This window comes from Muntiacus reevesi, chromosome 2, assembly GCF_963930625.1.
Source record: "Muntiacus reevesi chromosome 2, mMunRee1.1, whole genome shotgun sequence".
NCBI classification, from domain to species: domain Eukaryota; kingdom Metazoa; phylum Chordata; class Mammalia; order Artiodactyla; family Cervidae; genus Muntiacus; species Muntiacus reevesi.
In genome coordinates, this window is record NC_089250.1 from 228,610,155 (window position 1) to 228,633,034 (window position 22,880).

Sequence of the window (22,880 nt, forward strand, 5' to 3'; positions counted from 1 at the left end):
CTTGATTGGAAAAAAATCTAGGAATACCCAGGGCTCAGCTGAAAGATGCTGAGATCACTCCATTCTAGGGGACTGACAAATTCAGCTTAAAATGGGAAATAGAATCACTCAACAGAAACGAAGGGTGTCAGAAAGTCAGCCTCTGACTAACACTCGAGCCAGATTCATGTACAATACATACAGAGCTCACACTTGCAAGTACTTCGTTAATTGGAGAAATTATACTAAAAGAGATCTCAATCTAAAATGGCCAAATTTGGGTTCTTTTGATTTATAAAAAGGACTTTTGGATAAATACCAGTTTCTGAACTGAGTAGGGATTCTAATAGAAAACCTGATGACTTCACAAAGGTTAACAAAAGGACAAAATGAACTGGTGAATATGCATATAACTTTTATGGTTTCTATATGAAAAATTACTGATTTGAAACTGTGTTTTCCAGGTGTAAGAAAAAAAAACCTTCCGCTCAAATTAATTATGACAATAATTTGGTAAAATTATATTTTATAAACAAATTGAAACATTTATCTTTTCTCTCTATCTGAACCCTCCAGAGATTGGAAGCTCTTAGTTTTCAGTAACTTTATCAGATAAGTTAGGAAGGTTGTCTCAATAACAGGTAGAGAACTCAAGGAATTTTGGAAACCTTGAGAAGGGAGGAATTTACTTAGTTCTATTAGGCAAAATCTGTGATAAGCCTTTGGCATGACTTTCTTAGCCCCGAAAAGTTTTATTTTAAAAGTTCAGTCTGAGACTATAAAAATCTCAGAAAAGCAAAAAAGGCTATGATCAATTCAGTTCAGTTCAGTTCAGTCACTCAGTCATGTCCAACTCTTTGCGACCCCATGAATCGCAGCATGCCAGGCCTCCCTATCCATCACCAACTCCCGGAGTTTACTCAAACTCATGTCCATCGAGTCGGTGATGCCATCCAGCCATCTCATCCTCTGTCGGCCCCTTCTCCTCCTGTCCCCAATCCCTCCCAGCATCAGGGTCTTTTCCAATGAGTCAGCTCTTCGCATGAGGTGGCCAAAGTACTGGAGTTTCAGCTTCAGCACCAGTCCTTCCAATGAACACCCAGGACTGATCTCCTTCAGGATGGACTGGTTGGATCTTCTTGCAGTCCAAGGGACTCTCAAGAGTCTTCTCCAACACCACAGTTCAAAAGCATCAATTCTTCTGTGCTCAGCTTCCTTCCCAGTCCAACTCTCACATCCATACATGACCACTGGAAAAACTATAGCCTTGACCAGATGGACCTTTGTTGACAAAGTAATGTCTCTGCTTTTTAATATGCTATCTAGGTTGGCCTTAATTTTCCTTCCAAGGAGTAGGTGTCTTTTAATTTCATGGCTGCAATCACCATCTGCAGTGATTTTGGACAAAAAAAAAAAAAGTCTGCCACTGCTTCCACTGTTTTCCCATCTATTTCCCATGAAGTGATGGGACCAGATGCCATGATCTTAGTTTTCTGAATGTTGAGCTTTAAGCCAACTTTTTCACTCTCCTCTTTCACTTTCATCAAGAGGCTTTTTAATTCCTCTTCACTTTCTGCCATAAGGGTGGTGTCATCTGCATATCTGAGGTTATTGATATTTCTCCCAGCAATCTTGATTCCAGCTTGTGCTTCATCCAGCCCAGCGTTTCTCATGATGTACTCTGCATATAAGTTAAATAAGCAGGGTGACAATATACAGCCTTGACATACTCCTTTTCCTATTTGGAACCAGTCTGTTGGTCCATGTCCAGTTCTAACTGTTGCTTCCTGACTTGCATATAGTTTCTTAAGAGGCAGGTCAGGTGGTCTGGTATTCCCATCTCTTTCAGAATTTTCCACAGTTTATTGTGATCCACACAGTCAAAGGCTTTGGCATAGTCAATAAAGCAGAAATAGATGTTTTTCTGGAACTCCCTTGCTTTTTTGATGATCCAGCAGATGTTGGCAATATGATCTCTGGTTCCTCTGCCTTTTCTAAAACCAGCTTGAACATCTGGAAGTTCACGGTTCACGTATTGCTGAAGCCTGGCTTGGAGAATTTTGAGCATTACTTTACTAGCGTGTGAGATGAGTGCGATTGTGTGGTAGTTTGAGCATTCTTTGGGATTGCCTTTCTTTGGGATTGGAATGAAAACTGACCTTTTCCAGTCCTGTGGCCACTGCTGAGTTTTCTAAATTTGCTGGCATATTGAGTGCAGCACTTTCACAGCGTCATCTTTCAGGATTTGAACTAGCTCAACTAGAATTCCATCACCTCCACTAGCTTTGTTCATAGTGATGCTTTCTAAGGAACACCTGACTTCACATTCCAGAATGTCTGGCTCTAGGTGAGTGATCACACCACTGTGATTATCTGGGTCGTGAAGATTTTTTTTTGTACAGTTCTTCTGTGTATTCTTGCCACCTCTTCTTAATATCTTCTGCTTCTGTTAGGTCCATGCTTTTTCTGTCCTTTATTGAACCCATCTTTACATGAAATGTTCCCTTGGTATCTCTAATTTTCTTGAAGAGATCTCTAGTCTTTCCCATTCTGTTGTTTTCCTCTGTTTCTTTGCATTGATCACTGAGGAAGGCTTTCTTATCTCTCCTTGCTATTTTTTGGAACTCTGCATTCAAATGGGAATATCTTTTCTTTTCTCCTTTGCTTTTCACTTCTCTTCTTTTCACAGCTATTTGTAAGGATTCCTCAGACAACCATTTTGCCTTGTTGCATTTCTTTTCCATGGAGATGGTCTTGATCCCTGTCTCCTGTACTATGTCACGAACCTCCATCCATGGTTCATCAGGCACTCTGTCTATCAGATCTCAGATCTAGTCCCTTAAATCTATTTCTCACTTTCACTGTATCATCATAAGGGATTTGATTTAGGTTATACCTGAATGGTCTAGTGGTTTTCCCTACTTTCGTCAGTTTAAGTCTGAATTTGGGAATAAGGAGTTCATGATCTGAGCCACAGTCAGTTCCCAGTCTTGTTTTTGCTGACTGTATAGAGCTTCTCCATCTTTGGCTGCAAAGAATATAATCAATCTGATTTCGGTGTTGACTATCTGGTGATGATGTCCATGTGTAGAGTCTTCTCTTGTGTTGTTGGAAGAGGATGTTTGCTATGACCAATGTGTTCTCTTGGCAAAACTCTATTAGCCTTTGCCCTGCTTCATTCCATACTCCAAGGTCAAATTTGCCTGTTACTCCAGGTGTTTCTTGACTTCCTAATTTTGCATTCCAGTCCCCTATAAGGAAAAGGACATTTTTTTTTGGGTGTTAGTTCTAAAAGGTCTTGTAGGTCTTCATAGAACCGTTCAACTTCAGTTTCTTCAGCGTTACTGGTTGGGGCATAAGCTTGGATTACTGTGATATTGAATGGCTTGCCTTGGAAATAAACAGAGATCATTCTGTCATTTTTGAGATTGCATCCAAGTACTGCATTTTGGCCTCTTTTGTTGACCATGATGGCTACTCCATTTCTTCTAAGGGATTCCTGCCCACGGTAGTAGATGTAATGGTCTTCTGAGTTAGATTCACCCATTCCAGTCCATTTAATTCGATGATTCCTAGAATGTCGACATTCACTCTTGCCATCTCCTTTTGATCACTTCCAATTTGCCTTGATTCATGGACCTAACATTCCAGGTTCCCATGCAATATTGCTCTTTACAGCATCGGACCTTGCTTCTATCACCAGTCACATCCACAACTGGGTATTGCTTTTGCTTTGGCTCCATCCCTTCATTCTTTCTGGAGTTATTTCTCCACTGATCTCCAGTAACATATTGGGCACCTACCGACCTGGGAAGTTTGTCTTTCAGTATCCTATCATTTTGCCTTTTCATACTGTTCATGGGGTTCTCAAGCCAAGAATACTGAAGTGGCTTGCCATTCCCTTCTCCAGTGGACCACATTCTGTCAGACCTCTCCACTATGACCCGTCCGTCTTGGGTGGCCCCACACGGCATGGCTTAGTTTCATTGAGTTAGACAAGGCTGTGGTCCGTGTGATCAGATTGGCTAGTTTTCTGTGATTATGGTTTCAGTGTGCCTGCCCTTTGATGCCCTCTCACAACACCTACCATCTTACTTGGGTTTCTCTTACCTTGGATGTGGGTATCTCTTCACGGCTGCTCCAGCAAAGAGCAGCTGCTGCTCCTCACCTTGGACGAGGAGTATCTCCTCACGGCCGCCCCTCCTGACCTTGAACTTGGAGTAGCTCCTCTCGGCCCTTCTGCGCCTGCACAGCTGCCGCTCCTTGGAAGTGGGGTTGCTCCTCTCAGCCACCGCCCCTGATCTCGGGCGTGGGGTAGCTCCTCTCGGTTGTGGTTATGTAAATCATCAGGTCAAGTTTCTTGAGACCAGACCTACATTACAAACAGGTCTTAATTAGGTTATATTTGGTAAAGATGATGGTGAATTTAGAAAGAGATGTTTTGATGAATGTTAAATCCCACTTTGTTAATGCAGGTCTGTATCTACTAAGACTTATTTCCTGGATAGTTCTTTACTGTTAGGGTATATTAATATAAAATTTAATTGAATTATTAAAGGACATTCTAGCGTTGTTTCTGAAGCTTATCGCAGTAATCTCTCTTTGGATGTAGATCAGATGCCTTACACATGACCTTCAATCAAGACTGGAAGAAGACATAATTTAAGCAACTGTCTCCAACCTGGATGGAAGGACCTTTCCATCAGGTACTCTTAACTAGCTCATGCCCAGTGAAATTGACTCTTCAGTTAACTTCCACTTCCAAAGGCCCCTAAGTTGGACTAGTCCATAGAGAGGCCTGCTGACCTCAAACTCACCTTAAAATAATGCTCAAACAGAGGAAACTCCACTACACTAGGATGAGAAGAAGATGACGTCAGAAGTAGACAGCTTGTCCAAGATGCTAATCTGACTTTTATGATCATTTATAATGTTTTCTTGATTCCTTGGACCTATGCCTATCAATCACATGTTTTCTATCACGAACATGATTCTATGCTAGTTTAAAACTCAATCCAATTGTTGGGTTGTGACCAATTACCTGTGCCTATTACTTCTGGGTTACCTTGGTAGATTTCTGTTCTTTAGGGCTCTGATTGGATACCCCCTAGGAAATTTCTCTTAGATGAGTGTTCAACCCTGTTCTATCTATTCATAGTAATTCTAGATGGGATCCTCTCACCTGGCCAATTAAAAATACCTGCTCTGAGACTGGCCATAGATTTAAGTTTTCTCTTAGGGTCATTTAAACTCAATTGGAGTGATGAGCTAAGTCTCAATAAAAAATTAGCTTCTCATCTATTAAAAGGAAAACTCCTACAATTATGCGGAGGATCTACATGGTTAACACTAGGCTATGGTCATTTAAGTTTAAAGGCTCCTCTATGTTGGGGATGGTTAAATCATACTAAAAATGATCAACCTGGTAATTATGAGCCAAGGCTGGATGCTTTATAAACTATGTCTGTTATTACCCTTAGAGAGAGTGATTTGTATGGAACTCAGTGGATTTGTGGCATTAATTTATGGCCTTGACCTCTACAGGGATGATATAAGTGTAGCCTGGGATTCCCATGAATTTAAGGTCATACATGTTAACAAATTACAGGTAACCCCAACCAATCTGCCATTGGTATGATCCCAATGGGTCAAAGATCTGTATTCTACTGGTATGACCATTTAGCAGCGTGTGTGTGTGTGTGTGTGTGTGTGTGTGTGTGTGCCTTCAGTGGGGTTGGAGAATGTAATTGACCATATCTAAGCCTTGACAAGGCTGTGATCTGTGTGATCAGATTGGCTAGTTTTCTGTGATTATTTTCATTCCAATGAAAATTGGAATAGTTTTCATTCCAATCCCAAAGAAAGGCAATCCCAAAGAATGCTCAAACTACCGCACAATCGCACTCATCTCACACGCTAGTAAAGTAATGCTCAAAATTCTCCAAGCCAGGCTTCAGCAATACGTGAACCGTGAACTTCCAGATGTTCAAGCTGGTTTTAGAAAAGGCAGAGGAACCAGAGATCATATTGCCAACATCTGCTGGATCATCGAAAAAGCAAGAGAGTTCCAGAAAAACATCTATTTCTGCTTTATTGACTAGGCCAAAGCCTTTGACTGTGTGGATCACAATAAACTGTGGAAAATTCTGAAAGAGATGGGAATACCAGACCACCTGACCTGCCTCTTAAGAAACTATATGCAAGTCAGGAAGCAACAGTTAGAACTGGACATGGACCAACAGACTGGTTCCAAATAGGAAAAGGAGTATGTCAAGGCTGTATATTGTCACCCTGCTCATTTAACTTATATGCAGAGTACATCATGAGAAACGCTGGGCTGGATGAAGCACAAGCTGGAATCAAGATTGCTGGGAGAAATATCAATAACCTCAGATATGCAGATGACACCACCCTTATGGCAGAAAGTGAAGAGGAATTAAAAAGCCTCTTGATGAAAGTGAAAGAGGAGAGTGAAAAAGTTGGCTTAAAGCTCAACATTCAGAAAACTAAGATCATGGCATCTGGTCCCATCACTTCATGGGAAATAGATGGGGAAACAGTGGAAACAGTGGCAGACTTTATTTTTTTTTTGTCCAAAATCACTGCAGATGGTGATTGCAGCCATGAAATTAAAAGACGCCTACTCCTTGGAAGGAAAGTTATGGCCAACATAGATAGCATATTAAAAAGCAGAGACATTACTTTGTCAACAAAGGTCCATCTGGTCAAGGCTATGGTTTTTCCAGTGGTCATGTATGGATGTGAGAGTTGGACTGTGAAGAAAGCTGAGCACAGAAGAATTGATGCTTTTGAGCTGTGGTGTTGGAGAAGACTCTTGAGAGTCCCTTGGACTGCAAGGAGATTCAGCCAGTCCATCCTAAAGGAGATCAGTCCTGGGTGTTCACTGGAAGGACTGATGCTGAAGCTGAAACTCCAATACTTTGACCACCTCATGCCAAGAGTTGACTCATTGGAAAAGACCCTGATGCTGGGAGGGATTGGGGGCAGGAGGAGAAGGGGCCGACAGAGGATGAGATGGCTGGATGGCATCACCGACTCGATGGGCATGAGTTTGAGTAAACCCTGGGAGTTGGTTATGGACAGGGAGGCCTGGTGTGCTGCGATTTATGAGGTTGGAAAGAGTTGGACATGACTGAGCAACTGAACTGAACTGAACTGAAGCCATGACAACTTTCGTAAGCTTTAAATGATAGTAACCGGGCTATTAGCCTATTGAATTCTGAGGTCTCTATAATGAGAAAGGTAGTGCTACACAACTGCTAGACCCTTGACACCTTACAGCATCTCAGGGAGATATCTGTGCTATAACTCAAACTGAATGCTGTATTTTTGTACCTGATAAATCCTTTAATGTAACACATTTGAACCACATGAAAAATCAGATTTCTGCTCTTACATGATCCATTCCCTAGTCTTGACGATCTTAAAAAAAAGAAAAAAACTGGTGTGGGAGGCTCATGGCTAAAATATTTACTTTTAATTCCACTAATGTTATTAACTATACCATTTGTATTTTGCTTGTTTCACAAGTTTATTACCTCTTGTATTACCAAGTATATGACTGAGCCTTCAACGGGAATGATGACTAGACTTGAAGCAGTTGACCAAATGTATAGTTCGATATATGACCAATGATTGTAACAGTGTAACTCTGGGTATGAAAAGATGCAATGAGAGGGAATACTTTCTTGGAGCATAACTAGAAGACAGGTGTCTAGAGATATTTGACTATTAAGACCTAGTCCAGTAACAGCACAGAGTGTCTTATCAACAAAAACCTTCTTCAGAACTGGATATGAGCCTTCCCAGCAATATGACAAAATGGTTATGAAATGCCCCCCAAAGTATAGTCAGATTTATGGCCACAAGGGGGCTGTGCCAACTATAAATTGACACTTACCAAGAGCGTTGCCAATGACTGATCAAGGCATTTGCCATCTGCCTCTACAGAGACTGAACCTCATGCTGCCATAGCTGTTGATCTTCAACAACCCCTGAGGGAGGGAGTTCAGGGTGGTGAGGCACTCTGTGCTCCAGGGAATCTGGTGGGACAGGACTTTTAGAGAGTTGGATGCTTTTAGGAACAGATTTTATGATCTCAATCCTTCCATCTCCTCATATCTAGAGAAGCACTAAATCCCTTCATGGTGACATCAGATCCTCATGACTAACAACCTTTTGTAAATTGAGTGCTTCATGGCATTGAACTCGCCCTTCACCAAAACCTTATATATTGACTTTCCCCCACTGCCGCTTTGGAGCAGTGTCTCAGAGCTATCTGAGATGCTGCCTCCCTGGCTGCAGTCCTCATTTTGCCCCAAATAAAACCTAACTCACAACTCTCAAGTTGTACATCTTTTTTTAGTCAACAGCAGATACCTTTAAAAAAAAAAAAAAAAAAAAGCTACCAAGAGCTGAGCATCCATTCTTCTACAAACGTTTACTGAGTTCTTAACTATGTGCTGCTAACACTCAGACGTTGTGTGAATACGTTGTGAATACAATGAACAAGAAAAACGCTGCCCCTGCCTTCTGGAGTTTACATGGTTAATGGGGGAGCCAGTAAAAAGTATCTAAATTTTTGATGCTAGAGAGGAAATTAAAAGAGGGAGTGGAGGTGGGGAAGCGTTTCCCATGGAGCTGTCAGGAAGCCTGACCACCTGGTACATACCAGATGTTGGTCCTTTAATTTTCACTACAATCCTTAAAGGCTGAGAGCTGATCTCCCTTTTGACAAGGAAACTGACGTTGAGACGGGTAAAAGTGGCAGTCAAGTCGCAAACTCCTAACCCCCACCTCACCCCTGCTTCCTACCAGCCCCCGTTGAGCGGCCACTTGCCACCGTCGAACCCTGGATGATGAAACTTGGGGCGAGGACTGCACCATCTCTCCGCCTATGTCCTTGCAGATGTTGGGGAAAGGGTTGTGTGGGGGAATGCGCGACGCGCTTCCAGGGAGAAGCACCAAATAGCTCTAAATTCGCAGGAAGCTGCGAGGAGAGACCCGGCCAGACCCTCTCCAGGATCCCCGACCCTTTAGCCAAACAAAGAGCCCGCCCAGCCCAAGGCAGAGTCAGACCCTCGCTCCCGCCTCCAGCCCGGCCCCCAGATCAGGCCAGCGCGGCGTACTATGGGACTTGTAGTTCAACCAGCTCGCCACACCTGTTCTGAAAAACGACAAGGGAACTACAAGGCCCAGGAGCCAGCGGGCAGGCCCGGGCGGACTCGCGGGCTGTGGGTGTGTGAGCGCTGGGGGCCCGGTGCTGCGTGCGGGAGCTGGGATGCGGCTGCCGGCGCCTGAGCCGAGGAGCTGCTCCAGGCGAGCTTTCTAGCCGGACTCGGCGAAGGGGTGACCAGGCGGCGACAGGCACGTTGCATGCATGCATTGGGCCCAGCCTTTGCAATACCCGGTTGTGCAGCGCTTTGGCTCTGCAGCGGCGAGGTGCAGGGTCCGAGTCGCCGGGGGATGGGCACCCGTCCCCGAAGCCAGGCTGGCACCTCTCGCTGAAGGAGCCTTTGGCTGAGCTTGGGGGCGGGTGCCCGCGTGCCTGCCTTGGGCTGTGCGCGACGTGTTTGTTCTCTTTCCCTATTTGTCCCAAGGTTTCTCTCGGCGGCCGCGCGATGCAGCGGGCGGCGGCGCTGGTCCGGCGGGGCTGCTGCCCCCGGACCCTCGGCCCCTGGGGCCGTAGTCAGAGCAGCGCGGCCGCCGAGGCCTCGGCGGTGCTCAAAGTGCGGCCCGAGCGGAGCCGGCGCGAGCGCATCCTTACGCTCGAGTCCATGAACCCGCAGGTGAAGGCGGTGGAGTACGCGGTGCGGGGACCTATCGTGCTCAAGGCCGGCGAGATCGAGCTCGAGCTGCAGCGGGTGAGCGCGGGCACCCGGGCCCGCGTGGGGCGGGAGGCCAGGGGGCACTGGTGGGGGCGGGAGGGAGAGAGTAGCAGCTGTCGCCTCCTGGGGTCCAACCGCTGTACTTCCTCCAGCCGCGTGGCCAAGCTCCTTCATTCGGCCAATCTTGACTGAAACGGGAGAATGCCCTCCCCCCAACCCTTCCCTCTCTAGTGCCGGGCACCTGGCACAAAGTAAGACCCTCAGATATGGTTCACTTGTTGAACTGAATTCATCAATTATAATTGAGCGGCCCTGAGTGCCAGGCACTGCCTGCTATGTGGCTGTCCTACTTGCGTGGAACCAAGATCTACTGGGGGGTGAGGGTGAGGACAACAACAGGCAGGAAAGAAAGAAAGAAAGGAGAATTTCAGAGATCACGTTAGGTACCAGAGGTGCGATGAAGGTTCGGAAGAGACTTGGGTGTTCTCCCGAAGCTTTTTCTCTCTCTCGCAACTTCTGGGTCTTTCTTCCAGTAATGATTCCCTGACAAAAGTGGTCCTGCACGATTCCTTCCCTTAGGTCCCCTTTGGAACCTTGACTGACAGCCCTGTTTTGTACTCTGAGGATACAGTCACTCACAGTGGGTAGCAGAGGCTTTTGGGGCCTTGGCAGGGTGTCCCTGGGACTTTTTTCCTCCTGGTGGCCGGCAGACTGGAATTTTGAGTTCACAGCTGTGTGTAAAGTGACCACACACCTGGTAGTGATTCCTGTACCCCTACAAGAAGAGTGGCTGGGGTGAAAGAAACTATCAGAGTTCTAACCATGGTGGAATTCAGGAGGCAAAGTCCAGAAGGGTAATGTAAAAAATGTATACATTCCTAAGATTTATACAAGCAGATGAAATAGTCACCCAGCTGTTTGCTCAAGGTAGTCCTAACCCAGAAGGGGGGAGGGTTCTTTGATCTCCCTCTCATAGGCACCAGAACTGAATGTTCTGGTGGTGACTTTGTCACTTAATGGTCCTTGAGTCCTCGGGAAGAAGCCATGATGGGACCATGACTGTAACATGGGCACTTTGGGGTGTTTGATGAGCTCACGCTTGCTGAGACTCCACTGGGACGCCCAGTTCTGCTGACTCAAAACAGTGAGTTGAACAAGTCAGAGTCCAGTGTCTCCCTTTGACTCCTTGCAAGGCTAAGTTTAAAGCTTGGTCCTCGGAAGCCTGGCTTGGTTGCTGTGCCTCCCTGTCCCAAAAGTGGACCACAGGCAGAAAAGAGAATTTTGCTGTTCTGCTCCTTGATATCTGGCAGACTGGAGCTGGCCCTCCTTGAGACAACAGTCTCCCTGTTAAAGCTGAGATTAAATTGTTTCCGGTTGAGCACTTTACAACTGATTTCTCTGGTTCCAGAGCTGGTAGGAGTTCCAGGGATTATCTCTACCTCTTGTTAAATAGCATGGACTCCATGGAGTATGAGGATGGTTAGAAGAGAAGGGAGACACTGTCTTTGCCTTCACAGATTGCCATGTTGTTCTCTGGGCCTGGACTTCTCTTCCTCCAATTCTTTAAGGATTGGTGGTTGTTATTATTATTATTATTATTTTTTAGCAGGTAGAGAAAATGTGAGAGCATTCTAGGTGGAAGGAGGGCTGAGAGCGAAAACAAGGTTGGGAAGTTCTGGGCAAATAGGGGAGGGGTTTGGTGCTGTTTGGAGAGCTCTGTCTGGCAGAGGGATATGATAAATGAATGCAGTGGAAATAAGGGACTGGAGGCTGGTGTGCTGGGGTTAGGATTTTATAGTGCAAAGTTTGGTGTGCAGTGGGGAACTAAGAAGGTGTTCCAACAGGGTATGGCTTCATCATTGAAGTAGAGGAATTTCTTGGTCATTTGGGCTGGAAACAACGCTGTGATTTCTAGGACAGATGGCCCCACTGCCATGTCCTACCCCTGAATAACTTGAGACATTCTTTCTGTCCATCTACATTCTCCAGTTCAAATTCATCCCTTCTCGTTCTCTCCTCACTTCTTTGAGTCTCAGCTGCCTGACTCTTGGTGCTGGAGATAATAGCCCCAGCCAAGCAAGTATAGCCTCGCTTAAATCTTTCATCCTTGAAAAACAGCCTCTCCATTTTGCTAGCTTAAGCAGGTCCTCTTCTGAGAAAGCCATGTTTTCTCAGGGTTTCTCAGTCTTTTTTTTTTTTTTGGCTTGGCTTTGCACAGTTTCAGGTTTTTACTTCTGTTTTGAACTCAAATGATCGCAACTGGACTGATGTTATTTTAAAGGGCTCGATTTGGTTAGAGATGGGATACGTAGGGAGTTGAGTGACTTGGGGGTAAATCTCTTGTCCTCTTTGGGCTTTGGTTTCCCTAGTCTGTAAAAGAAGAGTAGTGGTCTGGTGGGCCCAGGGTTTCCCCAAGCCCTGACTTCTGTGCCTCTTTGTCCATCTGAAGGCCTTATATTGCCTCATGGAATCACTTTACCAGGTGCTCTGTTAACAGTACCGGCTGTTTGGCTGGACCCGTGGCCCTGGTTTTTGACTGTGGGGTGGCATGCCAGACAAGTCCCGTCCATCTTGCTTTGTGGCAGGAGTGGGGGAAGTGCTCAGGAGAGCCTGAAGGAGGAGGGGCACTTGGCTAAGAGCGTGTGAAAGGGGCCATTCTCTGCCAGCCTGGTCTATGTGCTTTCCGGGAGGCCCCATTTCTCCCCGACAGCAGCTCCAAGGGGGAGTACCTATCAGCTTTTCAGATCCTGGTGTTCCTGGGAGCAGCACTTAAAAATAAACTCCCTGTAGTAGGAGTTTTGAAAAGATCTGTCAGTTCCTCTTCACCCTACTTCTTTATCCCTCATTTTATTGGAGGAGGAAAGGAGGTTGACATAAGTGGAGACAGGAATGGCTTTTGTTTGTAAAAAGTACACAGTGTCAGGGCAAAACACTCATGAAGGGAAACACTGACTATGTTAAAATCATTGAGTGCTGCACCTAGAAACAGATGAAAATGGAGAATGCTAGAGCACCTGCTGATAGTTGGCTAAGAACTAAGAATGGAAACTCTGGATGTGCGAGGCACAAGCAGTGAAATCTCATAGGCCATTTTCTTTAGAGCTTAGGTGCTAGTTTAAAATAAGAGAAATTTGTAACACAGGCTTCCGTTTGGATGAACCCTCCACCCACCCACCCTGCCCAAGTCACCAGGGACCTGCATCCTCGCCTCTGTGTGCTGTGGGCTTCACGTCGTTCAGAGCACCTTGGCCTCAATTATTCCTCTGTAAAATAGGGCCAATTTATTTCCACTGAAGACTAGTTGGAGCTGTTTAGTGTTGATGGTTTGAATAGCGAGATCCCTATCAGAATTCTGGCTGTCTGGGGAGAAATAACTGCACCAGAGACTTTCCTGTTTTAGGTCAAAAGGTTATGTGAGTTTATATGAATATAAGCAGTTTTTCTAAAATAACTTTATGAGAAAGCAAAGGCTAGTTTTGCTTTTTTTTTTTTTTGGCTTATGCTGCATGGATTGCAGGATCTTAGTTCCCAATCAGGGACTGAACTCATGTCCTCAGCAGTGAATGCGTGGAGTCCCAACCACTGCACCACTGGGGAATTTCCCAATCAGAACTCTTAAGGGTCTTGTTTTCAAGCTAACGAGAGTTGCCTGGGGGAGAGGGACCAAGGGTCCCTCTTTCCTGGTCTTCCTTCTGAGTCTCTGGGTCTAGGAATGCGCTCTATGGGGTTGGCGCTCTCCTGCCTAGAACTTAGGCTTGCTGCCTTGAATTATCCTGTTTGGAGCTCATTCACCTTTCATCCCTGCGCTGCCCTGCAAATCTCCGCTTCTACAGTTGACCCTCCCACAGACTCCCACAGTTCAGGAGCCTTTTGTCCAGCCTTCCCTCCTTTCATGATTAGAAAATTCAGCCCCTCGAGTTCCCACCTCCTCTTAATCTCAGGCCTGTGTAGGTTTGGCTCAGTTTTGCTTCCAGGTTTGCTTATCACAATGGATGGGGCCAGACCCTGTGCTGAGTCTGTTTCTTCTGCTATGCAGCACAGCTGTTTTTCGGGACCCTGGAGACTAGTCGGGTTTGTCTCTGAGACTTCCTTCTGGAGCTCTCTGGGGGGTCTTCATGCCTGCCCCAGTGCTGCTCACTGGTCCTGAATCAGCCAGCGCTCTGAAGGTGGTGGCCTCTCTGGTGATGCCCGTTTCTGCCACAGAGCATGATTCATAAGTGTTCATGAATGAAAGGGAGGTTCTCTGGGGAATAAACGTCCTACCAAGCCTTCCCACTGGCATGTCACATGAAATGATGGGAGCCACCCCTACCTTGAGGAAAATGCCTGTGCCTGTTAGAATTGTTCATTGTTCTAATGCTGCACCTGTGAACTGGAAAGGACAGTGATAACAATAATAAAGAGTTATCATTGTCCTTACTTTATCCTTCTTCCCAATAACACCCCCTGAAATATGCCATCTCCAGAGCCTGGGGGCCTGCTCCCTGAGCCTTCCTGAATAGTGGGAAGGGAGCCCCCCCTATGGATCTCATCTCAGTGCCCCCCGGTGAGGCAGCTCTGGGCAGGAGGTGTGCAGGTGAGTTAGACATGTGGGCTCTAGGATGCTAGGAATTGGAACTAAGAAGCTATGTGCTGACCTGGCAGGCTTCTGGGGGCAGGGCTGAGGTGAGGTCTCCATTGGGTGTGCTTGCCAGACATGGATGAGTCACTGTGGGCAGAAGTCTGCCCCTGGCTCCTTGGTATTGCCCAACCCACGTAGAACTCAAGTGCATAGATACAGGAGTCTCCTTTGTATGGTGGCCCTTGGCTGGGCCGCCTGGTCCCCTGTCCATTCAGAAGAGGCAGTTTCCCACCCACTAGCTCATCCATCATAGCAAAGTATCTGGAGCCTGTGGGTACCCAGACCCAAGAAAGGAGATGCTCCATACTCCCAGGCTGCTTGTTGGCATGCCCCAAGTTTATTGAGCAGTGCAGGGTGGTGGGGGCGGGACACAGGAAAGGAACATCCAGGGATCTGTTCCAGGCATTATTTTCTCCCTCCATGGGGCTGGCCCAGAGCCCAGCTGTGTGCTGTATGTCCTGCCCTCGGGGACAGATCTACTCCCCACCGAAGAGTGGGCTGTGCCCACACCATGGAAATCACCTGAGTTCAGCTGGCCAGGCCTCGGGGGCCGTGGTGATTGAGCGAGACTAACAGAGGGTCCCGCGCCAGGAGCCTAGGCCAGTGTGGGTGGGTGAGTCCTACCCTTTGCACACAGTGGCCTGGGTTGCTCAGCCTGTGGGATGAGCCCTGAGGCCACACGCCCTGCAGCCTGTCTCCAGGGTGTCTGCCTTCACCCCTGGCCCAGTCCTGGCCAGTAGGCAGTTTTGTCCCCTTCCTTGCCCCCCACCCCCACCCCGGGATGTCTTTCCATATTGGCCAGCCCTGAAGAACTTGGTAAAAAGGGCAGAAGGGAATTCTACCCCCTCTGCCCCAAACAGAACTTTTCGGCTCATCAGGCCCGGTTTATGGAAGTCCAGGGCTGCCTCCAGGCTTCCCTGGTGGCTCAGAGGGTAAAGAATCTGCCTGCAATGCAGGAGATGTGGGTTCAATCCCTGGATTGGGAAGATTCCCTGGAGGAAGGCATGGCAACCCACTCCAGTATTCTTGCCTCGAGAATCCCCATGGACAGAGGAGCCTGGCAAGCTACAGTCCGTAGGGTTGCAAAGGGTTGGACACGACTGAGCGACTAAGCACAGGGCTCTTTCTGGGGCGCCCTCAGCCCTTGTGCCTCCTGGCTCCTAAGGCAGCCAGAGAATTTCCATATGGGAGGGGCTTAGGGGTGGCAAATGAGAGTCAAGAAAACTTGTTTGGCGGCTGCTTTCATTCCTTAAGCCCACTGGTCTTTACCTAAGGTGTATATTACTGAGTTTAAAAAGGGAAAGTTTTCTAAAGTTGCTTTTATTCACACATTGTGTGAAACGGAGAAGACAAGTATCAAAATCATAGAATTGTACCTTTAAAACTTGTATTTAGGATGCCTTTGGGAACAGGGCAGCTGGAGATGGGAAGGTGGCCATTCCGTGCAGGCCACCCCTTGCCCCACCGCCTTCTTCCCCCACGGTGACCCTTACAGTCTTGCTCCTGGTCCAGCTTTGTAACATGATGATATTTGTATTCTGCCAAGTGCTTTCATACTGTTTGTCTCAGATAATCCTTTCAGCTGCTCTGGGAGGTTCTTGAACCTGCTGTTGATTCTCTCTTGTAGTGGCTAATTCTGGATTTATCAGGGAACTGGGTGGAGTTCCCACATTTCCAGATCCCCACAGTTCTCCATCTGAACCACATTTTCTCCTTTGCAGCAGCCAGGGTGTCCTGTAGTCACTGCTCAGTGATATTGTTGCTACGGTTTCCGAGTTCCTTCTCTCTCTGCCATCTCTGCTCCGTGCTAAACACATTGCTCAGTCAGTGGCCTCACTTTTGCTCTTCAATCAGACATGTTTATCCCTGATGCTTTTTTTTTTCCCAATATGAAGCTCAGTCCACATTCTTCATTTTGCAAAGACAGGGTTGCAAGAGAACAGCCCCCGAGAGGTCCCTGCGAATCGGCGTCTTCTGGCAGGAAGGCCGGCTGCAGTGTCCCCTCAGTCACTTAGGGGTGGAGGTGGAGCTGGCAGCTGCGGGACCCTCTCCCTGATGCTTCCTGCAGCTGACCCCGTCCCTCCTTCCCACTACATTTGCCCCGGGGTCAGCATGGACCTACAGCTGCCTCAGGGTTCCCTGGCAGCCCAGGGAAGTTCTTCTAGCCTTCCCAGAAAGTGGGTAACGTTTTGAAGCCTTAATTTCCCAATCTATAAAATGGGATTAACACAAGTCCTTCCTCATGGGGGTGGTTGTGAAGGTCAAATGGGACCAAGCATATCAAGCGTTTGGCACCTGGCAAGGCTCAAAATAGGGCTGCTTACTAATATCCTGTTGACCATTGCTTGGCTTCTGAAATCTAGGGTCTGAGAATCCCTAAGTAACCACCTATTGCATTCTTTCTACTCAGGGTATCAAAAAACCATTCACTGAGGTCATCCGTGCCAACATCGGGGATGCTCAAGCCATGGGCCAGCAGCCAATCACCTTCCTCCGACAGGTGAGCTGGCCCTCAGGAACCGAGGCCACTGGGAGAGCAGGGAGCCAACCCGACAGCCAAGCCCATTAAATTACCTCTGCCTCCTTGCCTGTCCAGCAGGGAGATGCCATTGAAGTAGAAACCCCCTCCAGTGCCTGACGTCCCCTCAGGTTCTCTCCAGCAGGCTCCTCCTCTTCCTTCCAAGGCTATCTAAAATCCCTAAGCCCATTTTGAGGTAACTGTAATATACAAAACTCCCAGGTGAATGGTCCTGGATGCTGAAATCAGACCTGGGTTGGTGAGGGCATCAGAGAGTAGAAGGAAGACATGAAGGCTGGGAGGTGGCGTGTTGGAGTCTAGATGTGGTTTCCCAAGTGAGAATCCCCAGGTTTGAGTGTTGGCTCTGTTGCTGATCAGCTGAGTGGCTTTGGGCAAGTGGAAGTCACCAGAGCACTGCCACAGAGGACTTCTGGGGCCCTCCGTGAGATGATGAACACGAAGGCCTTCAAGAGGCACATTTCCATGTTTCAGTTGGAGTGCCAACTCCAAGGATGCTGCAGGGGACCGACTTGTGAGATTGGTGGGCTTGGGGGAAAAGAAAAGGTGAGAGAGTGCCATAGCGTCTGCTAGATGGAGCCTGGAGACCAGCTGTGCAGAAAGCATTTTTCTAGAGAAGAAATGGGGCCCATTCTGGAGCAAAAGTTGGTCTTTGTGTGGTTAAGGTTCGGAGGCTGAGGCAGGCAGGAAAGCTGAGTGCTGCACGCCCCTGGTCTTCCTTTCCTGCCGGTATTTCCTGCTGCAGGAGCTGGCACACAGGAGCGGCAAGCTTTGCCCTGCTCTCTGGATGGCAGGTGTTGGGGGCCCCAGGGCCTCAGCCTGCAGCCCCTCCGGGAATTCACACAGGGTGTAGGGGAGAAGAACTGAGGCTGGCGATGACCTCGGGAACGTCCACTGAGTGGACTCCCGTGGCATTGCTGCTGACTCAGGAGTGTGCCGGCTGCCTATGAGTGTCAGAGGCCTCAAGCTGGGCCCATGATGAGGAAGTGGATCAGACCAGACAGAGTGGTTCTGCCCAGGAGGTGGAGGTGGGAGGAGATTAGAGCATCCTGCTTGTCCTGAAAGCTTGTTCTGGAAGCATGGAGCTTAGGAGAGGAGAGGCCCAAAGTGGCCTCGCTCTGCAGCGGTTCTCCACACGTGCCTGGGGCTATGGGTGTGAACAGGCTTCTGTTGCCTCAGCCTTTTCTGACTGGCGGGCACACTCCCAGATCCAGCCTCTGCCACCTGGTGCTGTCTCCCCCCAGCCTTCATAAGCGCCCCAGAGCGGGAGGGCAAGCTAGGTCACCGCCCATTGCACACATTTATTTGAGGCAAAGCCGGGCTCCAAGAAGCTTGAGCCCGCCTGAAGCCCCCAGCTGGTGTCAGAGCTGTGAGCCCCAGCCCATCTCGTTGCTCCTGGCACCGCTCCTAAGCTTCCAGCCTAGACTTGCCTGCTGAGCAGGGGTTTACTGACACTTTTGCAAACATTTCCTTGCGTAATCCTCTTAATTTGTGAGGTTAGAGTGATTTTCTCTGTTACAGAGGTGAAAAAGCTGACTCGGTTTTCACTTCTGGCCAGGAAAGGGGGTGATGGTGTGGAGGGGTGGGGGTGGGGCTTGGGAGGCACTCAATCCGTAAGGAGGGGGTCTCTGCAGTCCTGTCAGCTGGGGTGCACCTGCCTGCTCAGTCCCAGCTTCCTGCCCTGGAACCCCGGGTTCTTTGGCCTTGGCTATGTGAGCCGCTGGCCTTTATGGAGGAGGTGGGCCGAGTAGCAGCCTCGTTTTGTTCCCTGGCTCCTCTGGTGGCCCACCCTTGGCCTGAGCCCAGGTCATCAGGGACCCTGCCGCTCACCATCTCCCTTCCGCTGCAGAGCGTCCACTGTCCTCCTCCCCACCCATCCCCAGACCCTCCCCACAGGCGGGGGCCCTCGTGGAGAGTCCTGCGGGGACACTCCCTCAGAGGCATCCTTTGCGCCCCTCTGGGGTGGGAGGTGCGGGGAGCCCAGCCCATGCCACTGTTCCCCCAGGTGATGGCATTGTGCACCTACCCGAACCTGTTGGACAGCCCCAGCTTCCCAGAAGATGCAAAGAAACGAGCCCGGCGGATCCTACAGGCTTGCGGCGGGAACAGCCTGGGTGAGGCCCCGACTTGCCAAGTCCCGACGGGCATGAGAAGAATGTGTGTTCTCAGCATGGGCCTGGCCCTGGCCCCTGATGGAGGGTTATACGTTGAGCGAGTGTGTGAATGTGTGTGGGGTGGCCGACAGGCCGAGTCAAGGAAAAATATTCTCCTTGTCCATGTTCTGTGAGCCTCCTGTTTGCCGAGCTGATGGGGTCAGTGCTGGCTCCTGGTGGATTGGGGGCACTTCAGGCGCGAGAGTCTGCATTTAGCTGGATTTGGGGTTTACAGGGGGAGCCGGCTGTGACGCTGAGCCCACTGCACCCTCAGAGCAGAAGGCTGAGCTTGAGCCGGGAGGCCAGAAGGAGCTACATGGCCCAGTGGTCTGGCTTCTTACTTCTCTGTGGCCAGCCGCGGGGTGCCTATGGCCCCCTTTGGTGGCTTCCTGGCTGTGAAGGTGGCCCCCCTTACCCACCACGTGTGTGGTGTGTTCCTGACACCGGCCTGCGCTCCTTTGTGTCCGGAGCCCACGCCCGGCCCCGGGGGGCTCTGAGGGGGGAGGCCCTGTGGATGTGAAGGCGCCTTCTCTCCCTTCCCTGCTGAGGTGGATTTCCAGCCTCTGGGCCGCTGGCTCTTTGCTGTCATCTCCTGTTCTCTTTCCCGTTTATTTGTGCCTCATTCCTCTGCCCGGCAGAATACATAGGGAATGCGGCTCCCCTTGTCCTGAGGAGAAGTCGTTGTCCATAGGGCTTTTTAGGAAGCTTGCCTGAATGTTCCAAAGCATGGGACAGGGATTCCTGTGGCTCGTTCAGCAGGGTATCAGCTGCCCTTGGCCTCTCGGTCACCTCCCCGCCTTTCCCCTCCCCCTTTCTCCTCTGTCCCTTTATGGACATCACTAAGCTTAACCTTCCTGGCTGTGATCACCCCACCAGCCCTCCGTCCAAGCCTGTGTCCTTCACGCTGTCCCTCTCAGGAAGGGGCCAGCTGCCCTTTGCTTCCCTGCCAGTCAGCCTGGGTGGGGTGTGGGCCAGCACCTTGTGAGGCAAGGCCTAAACCACAGGCTGGCAGAGGGCAGCGCAGCAGCTCAGAGGCCCGGCCTCCAGGCTCTTTCCCTCTGCACCCTCTGCCCGGCCCAGAGGACAAAGGCGCTTCTCAAAGATCCGTGGCCGTGGGCCTGAGGCTCCAGGAAGCGCAACCCAGGGCTGGGGGGAGGGGGTTGCTGTCTGCATGCATGTCTGGGGAACTGGGAAGGGATCTTGTTCCAGGGACAGGCCTCATCAACAAGTTTTTTCTGTGTCAGCCAGGCAGGGCTGGGGGAGTGATGTTGGGAGGCCATGTCCCTGTGAGTCAGGACTGTCTGAGCTCTGTCTGAGGAGCTCAGCAGGATGGGTGAGGGCAGTGCTCTTTGAGCCTCTTTCCTCACCCTTGAACTAGGAGATACTTTGTACCCACCTCCTGGCCTTGCAGGCAAGTTGCTGTTTGTGCTTCTCGTCAGGTGTGGAGAAGCCCCACCCTGGAGGTCACTACCTGCTCCTGCCCATTGTGTGAGGAAGGGCGGTGTTCCGGCAGAGTCTCCAACGATGGGGGTGGCGCTCTGTCAACTAAGGCTTGGGCAGCCTGAGCACTGCCCACAAAAATGAAGGAAATGGAAGATACGCCCAGGGCCACCCTGACCCAAGGAAGGGTTATAAAGTGTGTACCCAAGGGCTCACCTGGACCTGTTTTTATCATGCCCTTTAAAAGTATTTTTTACTGGGGCTGCATTTATTTTTTGCTTGAGTAATCCAGTTCTCGGGTTGCATCCTGAATCTTAAGTGGGGTTGAGGTGAAACCTAGACACATTTGGGGTGGTGGGAGACAGGAGAGAATGCCCTCCTCCAGCCCCTCTGGGAGCCTGGGCTGTGGGCCCTAGGCCCTGAGGGACACCGGGGAGCAAGGCAGGTGGAGTTTCTGTGCTCATGAAGCTCACTGTCATATATGGGAGAAACAAACATTAAAAAGAATTAACACAAAAACATAATTCCCAGTTTTCATGAGTTCCTGGTGAACGATCAGAGAGTTGTGGGGTTTTAACAAGGGATTCTAATGGAGAGGGAGGGTTTAAGGAGAAAGAGTAAGAGAATCTGCTAATGAATACCAGACAGAGAAAATGGTGTGTGCAAAGGCCCTGAGGTTTAAGAACTGAGTGTGACTGAGTGAAAGGGTTTGCATGCGATGACGCTGGGTGATTTGGCAGATATCGCCAGTCTGTGGACTGTGGGAGGCAGGTTGCCATTGGTTTCAGGGCAGAATGTCCTACACAGGAGTGTGGTGGGGCGGGCCTAGCTTTGGGTGGGTGCTGCAGAGATGCACAGAGGAAATAGGTGATGGTTCCTGCCCACAAGTCAACATGGGGAGGCAAGGATTCATCTGTGCAAAGTCACAGGAGAAATCAGAAAGGCTGGGGTGAGGCCATTTCTCAGACTTCTTGAGAGAGTCTAGATCTGAGCTCTGAAGAATCAGGGTACTTCAGAACAAAACAGAAGATGGAAAGTCTGTGGCCGGCAGGAACAGAGAGTTTGCTAGTGGGGAAAGGCTTGGGAATTCAGGGAAGCAGATGAACTAGAGGCAGGAAGACGAGGAGGCTTAGCTGGTGTGGAAATGGCCAGGCCCCATGGAGTGGAGCAGAGGGCAGTGAAAGAAGGCAGAGGGAAATAGCACAGGAAGCTTTCTGGGTGTGGGAGCCCAGGAAGTATCAAGTAGGACTCCAGTGGAAGGAGGATTCTCTAACAGTGGCATCTGCAGATGCCCTCGAGTACCCGCCAAAGAACGTGACAGGACTCTGTACTCTCCACCCAGATTTCCTGTGTGTTAATGTTCGCCACCTGAACTTTTAGAGAAGTGGAGTAGCTTCCCCTGCCCCAGTTACAACTAGTCCCAGGGGACAGGCCAGCCCGGTGCTGCACAGACCCTTAAACCGAGCGCCTCCTGGTGGTGCTGTTCCAGTCCTTAGAAGGAAATTGGCTGGTTTTCTTTAAATGTGGCATAAAACTCAAATGGGATAAAAGAATATAGAGTGAAAGATCTGCCTCCTACTTCTGACCCCAAGCCTCCTGGTTCCCATCCCCAGAGAATTCACCTCGCCAGTTTTAGTCTTCTTCCAGAGAAATTTTGTGCATGTGCGGGTACCTATTTTCAGTTTCTTTTAAAAAATGTAAGTAGTAGCCTAACATACGGAAAACACTTTCATGCCTACGGTAAATGCACAGATATTAATGTACAGCACCTGTGTGTGCACACCTGTGTAACCCGTGCCCAGATCATGACAGTGAACACTCTCAGCACCACAAAAGGCCCCTGTGTGCCCCTCTGCCGAACATACTCCCAAGCCCAAAGTGGTCACCACTGTTTTTGAACTTCACTTTTAACTGGTGGCTTGGATTTGGCTCCTAACTGGCGGCCTGAGCATGCTGTTGCCGTAGGGTGGGGGTAGGTGCGTCTTGCCCAGCAGCCCCCAAGAACCTGTGGTTAGTGCCTGTCAGGGCTCTGGATTCCTGGGATGGCAGATGGTGCCATTTTGGGGTGACCCTTCTCTCAAGTTCTTTGGAACCGTGTGTAGGCAACAGTGATAAAAGCATAGCAGTCCCAACTGTAATGGTCTGTACTGTCATGGAAGGTATGTAAATCCCAGTAGGGTGGGTAAAGCAGGTATGAGCACCAGTTAACTGGTTAGAAGTCAGGGCCTGGAATAATGCTTGAGATATAAGTAGGTTCTCAGTAAATACTGAATGGATGAGTGGGTGGGTGGGTAGATGAACAG

At 49.1% G+C, this 22,880-nt stretch overlaps 1 protein-coding gene across 2 annotated transcripts in view; it reads left to right on the forward strand.

Annotated features, from left to right (window-relative positions):
- The first annotated feature begins 9,208 nt into the window (after positions 1-9,208).
- GPT2 (glutamic--pyruvic transaminase 2) overlaps positions 9,209-22,880 on the forward strand; it is a 34,284-nt gene continuing 20,612 nt past the window's right edge. For both annotated transcript variants that reach the window (XR_010661669.1, XM_065925262.1), the window contains exons 1-4: positions 9,209-9,366; positions 9,600-9,863; positions 16,859-16,948; positions 18,990-19,098. Coding sequence is in view for 1 of the 2 variants with exons in the window: in XM_065925262.1 (XP_065781334.1) it covers positions 9,621-9,863; positions 16,859-16,948; positions 18,990-19,098 (442 nt within the window). In the remaining variant the exon portion in view is untranslated. The remainder of the gene's footprint in view (positions 9,367-9,599; positions 9,864-16,858; positions 16,949-18,989; positions 19,099-22,880) is intronic.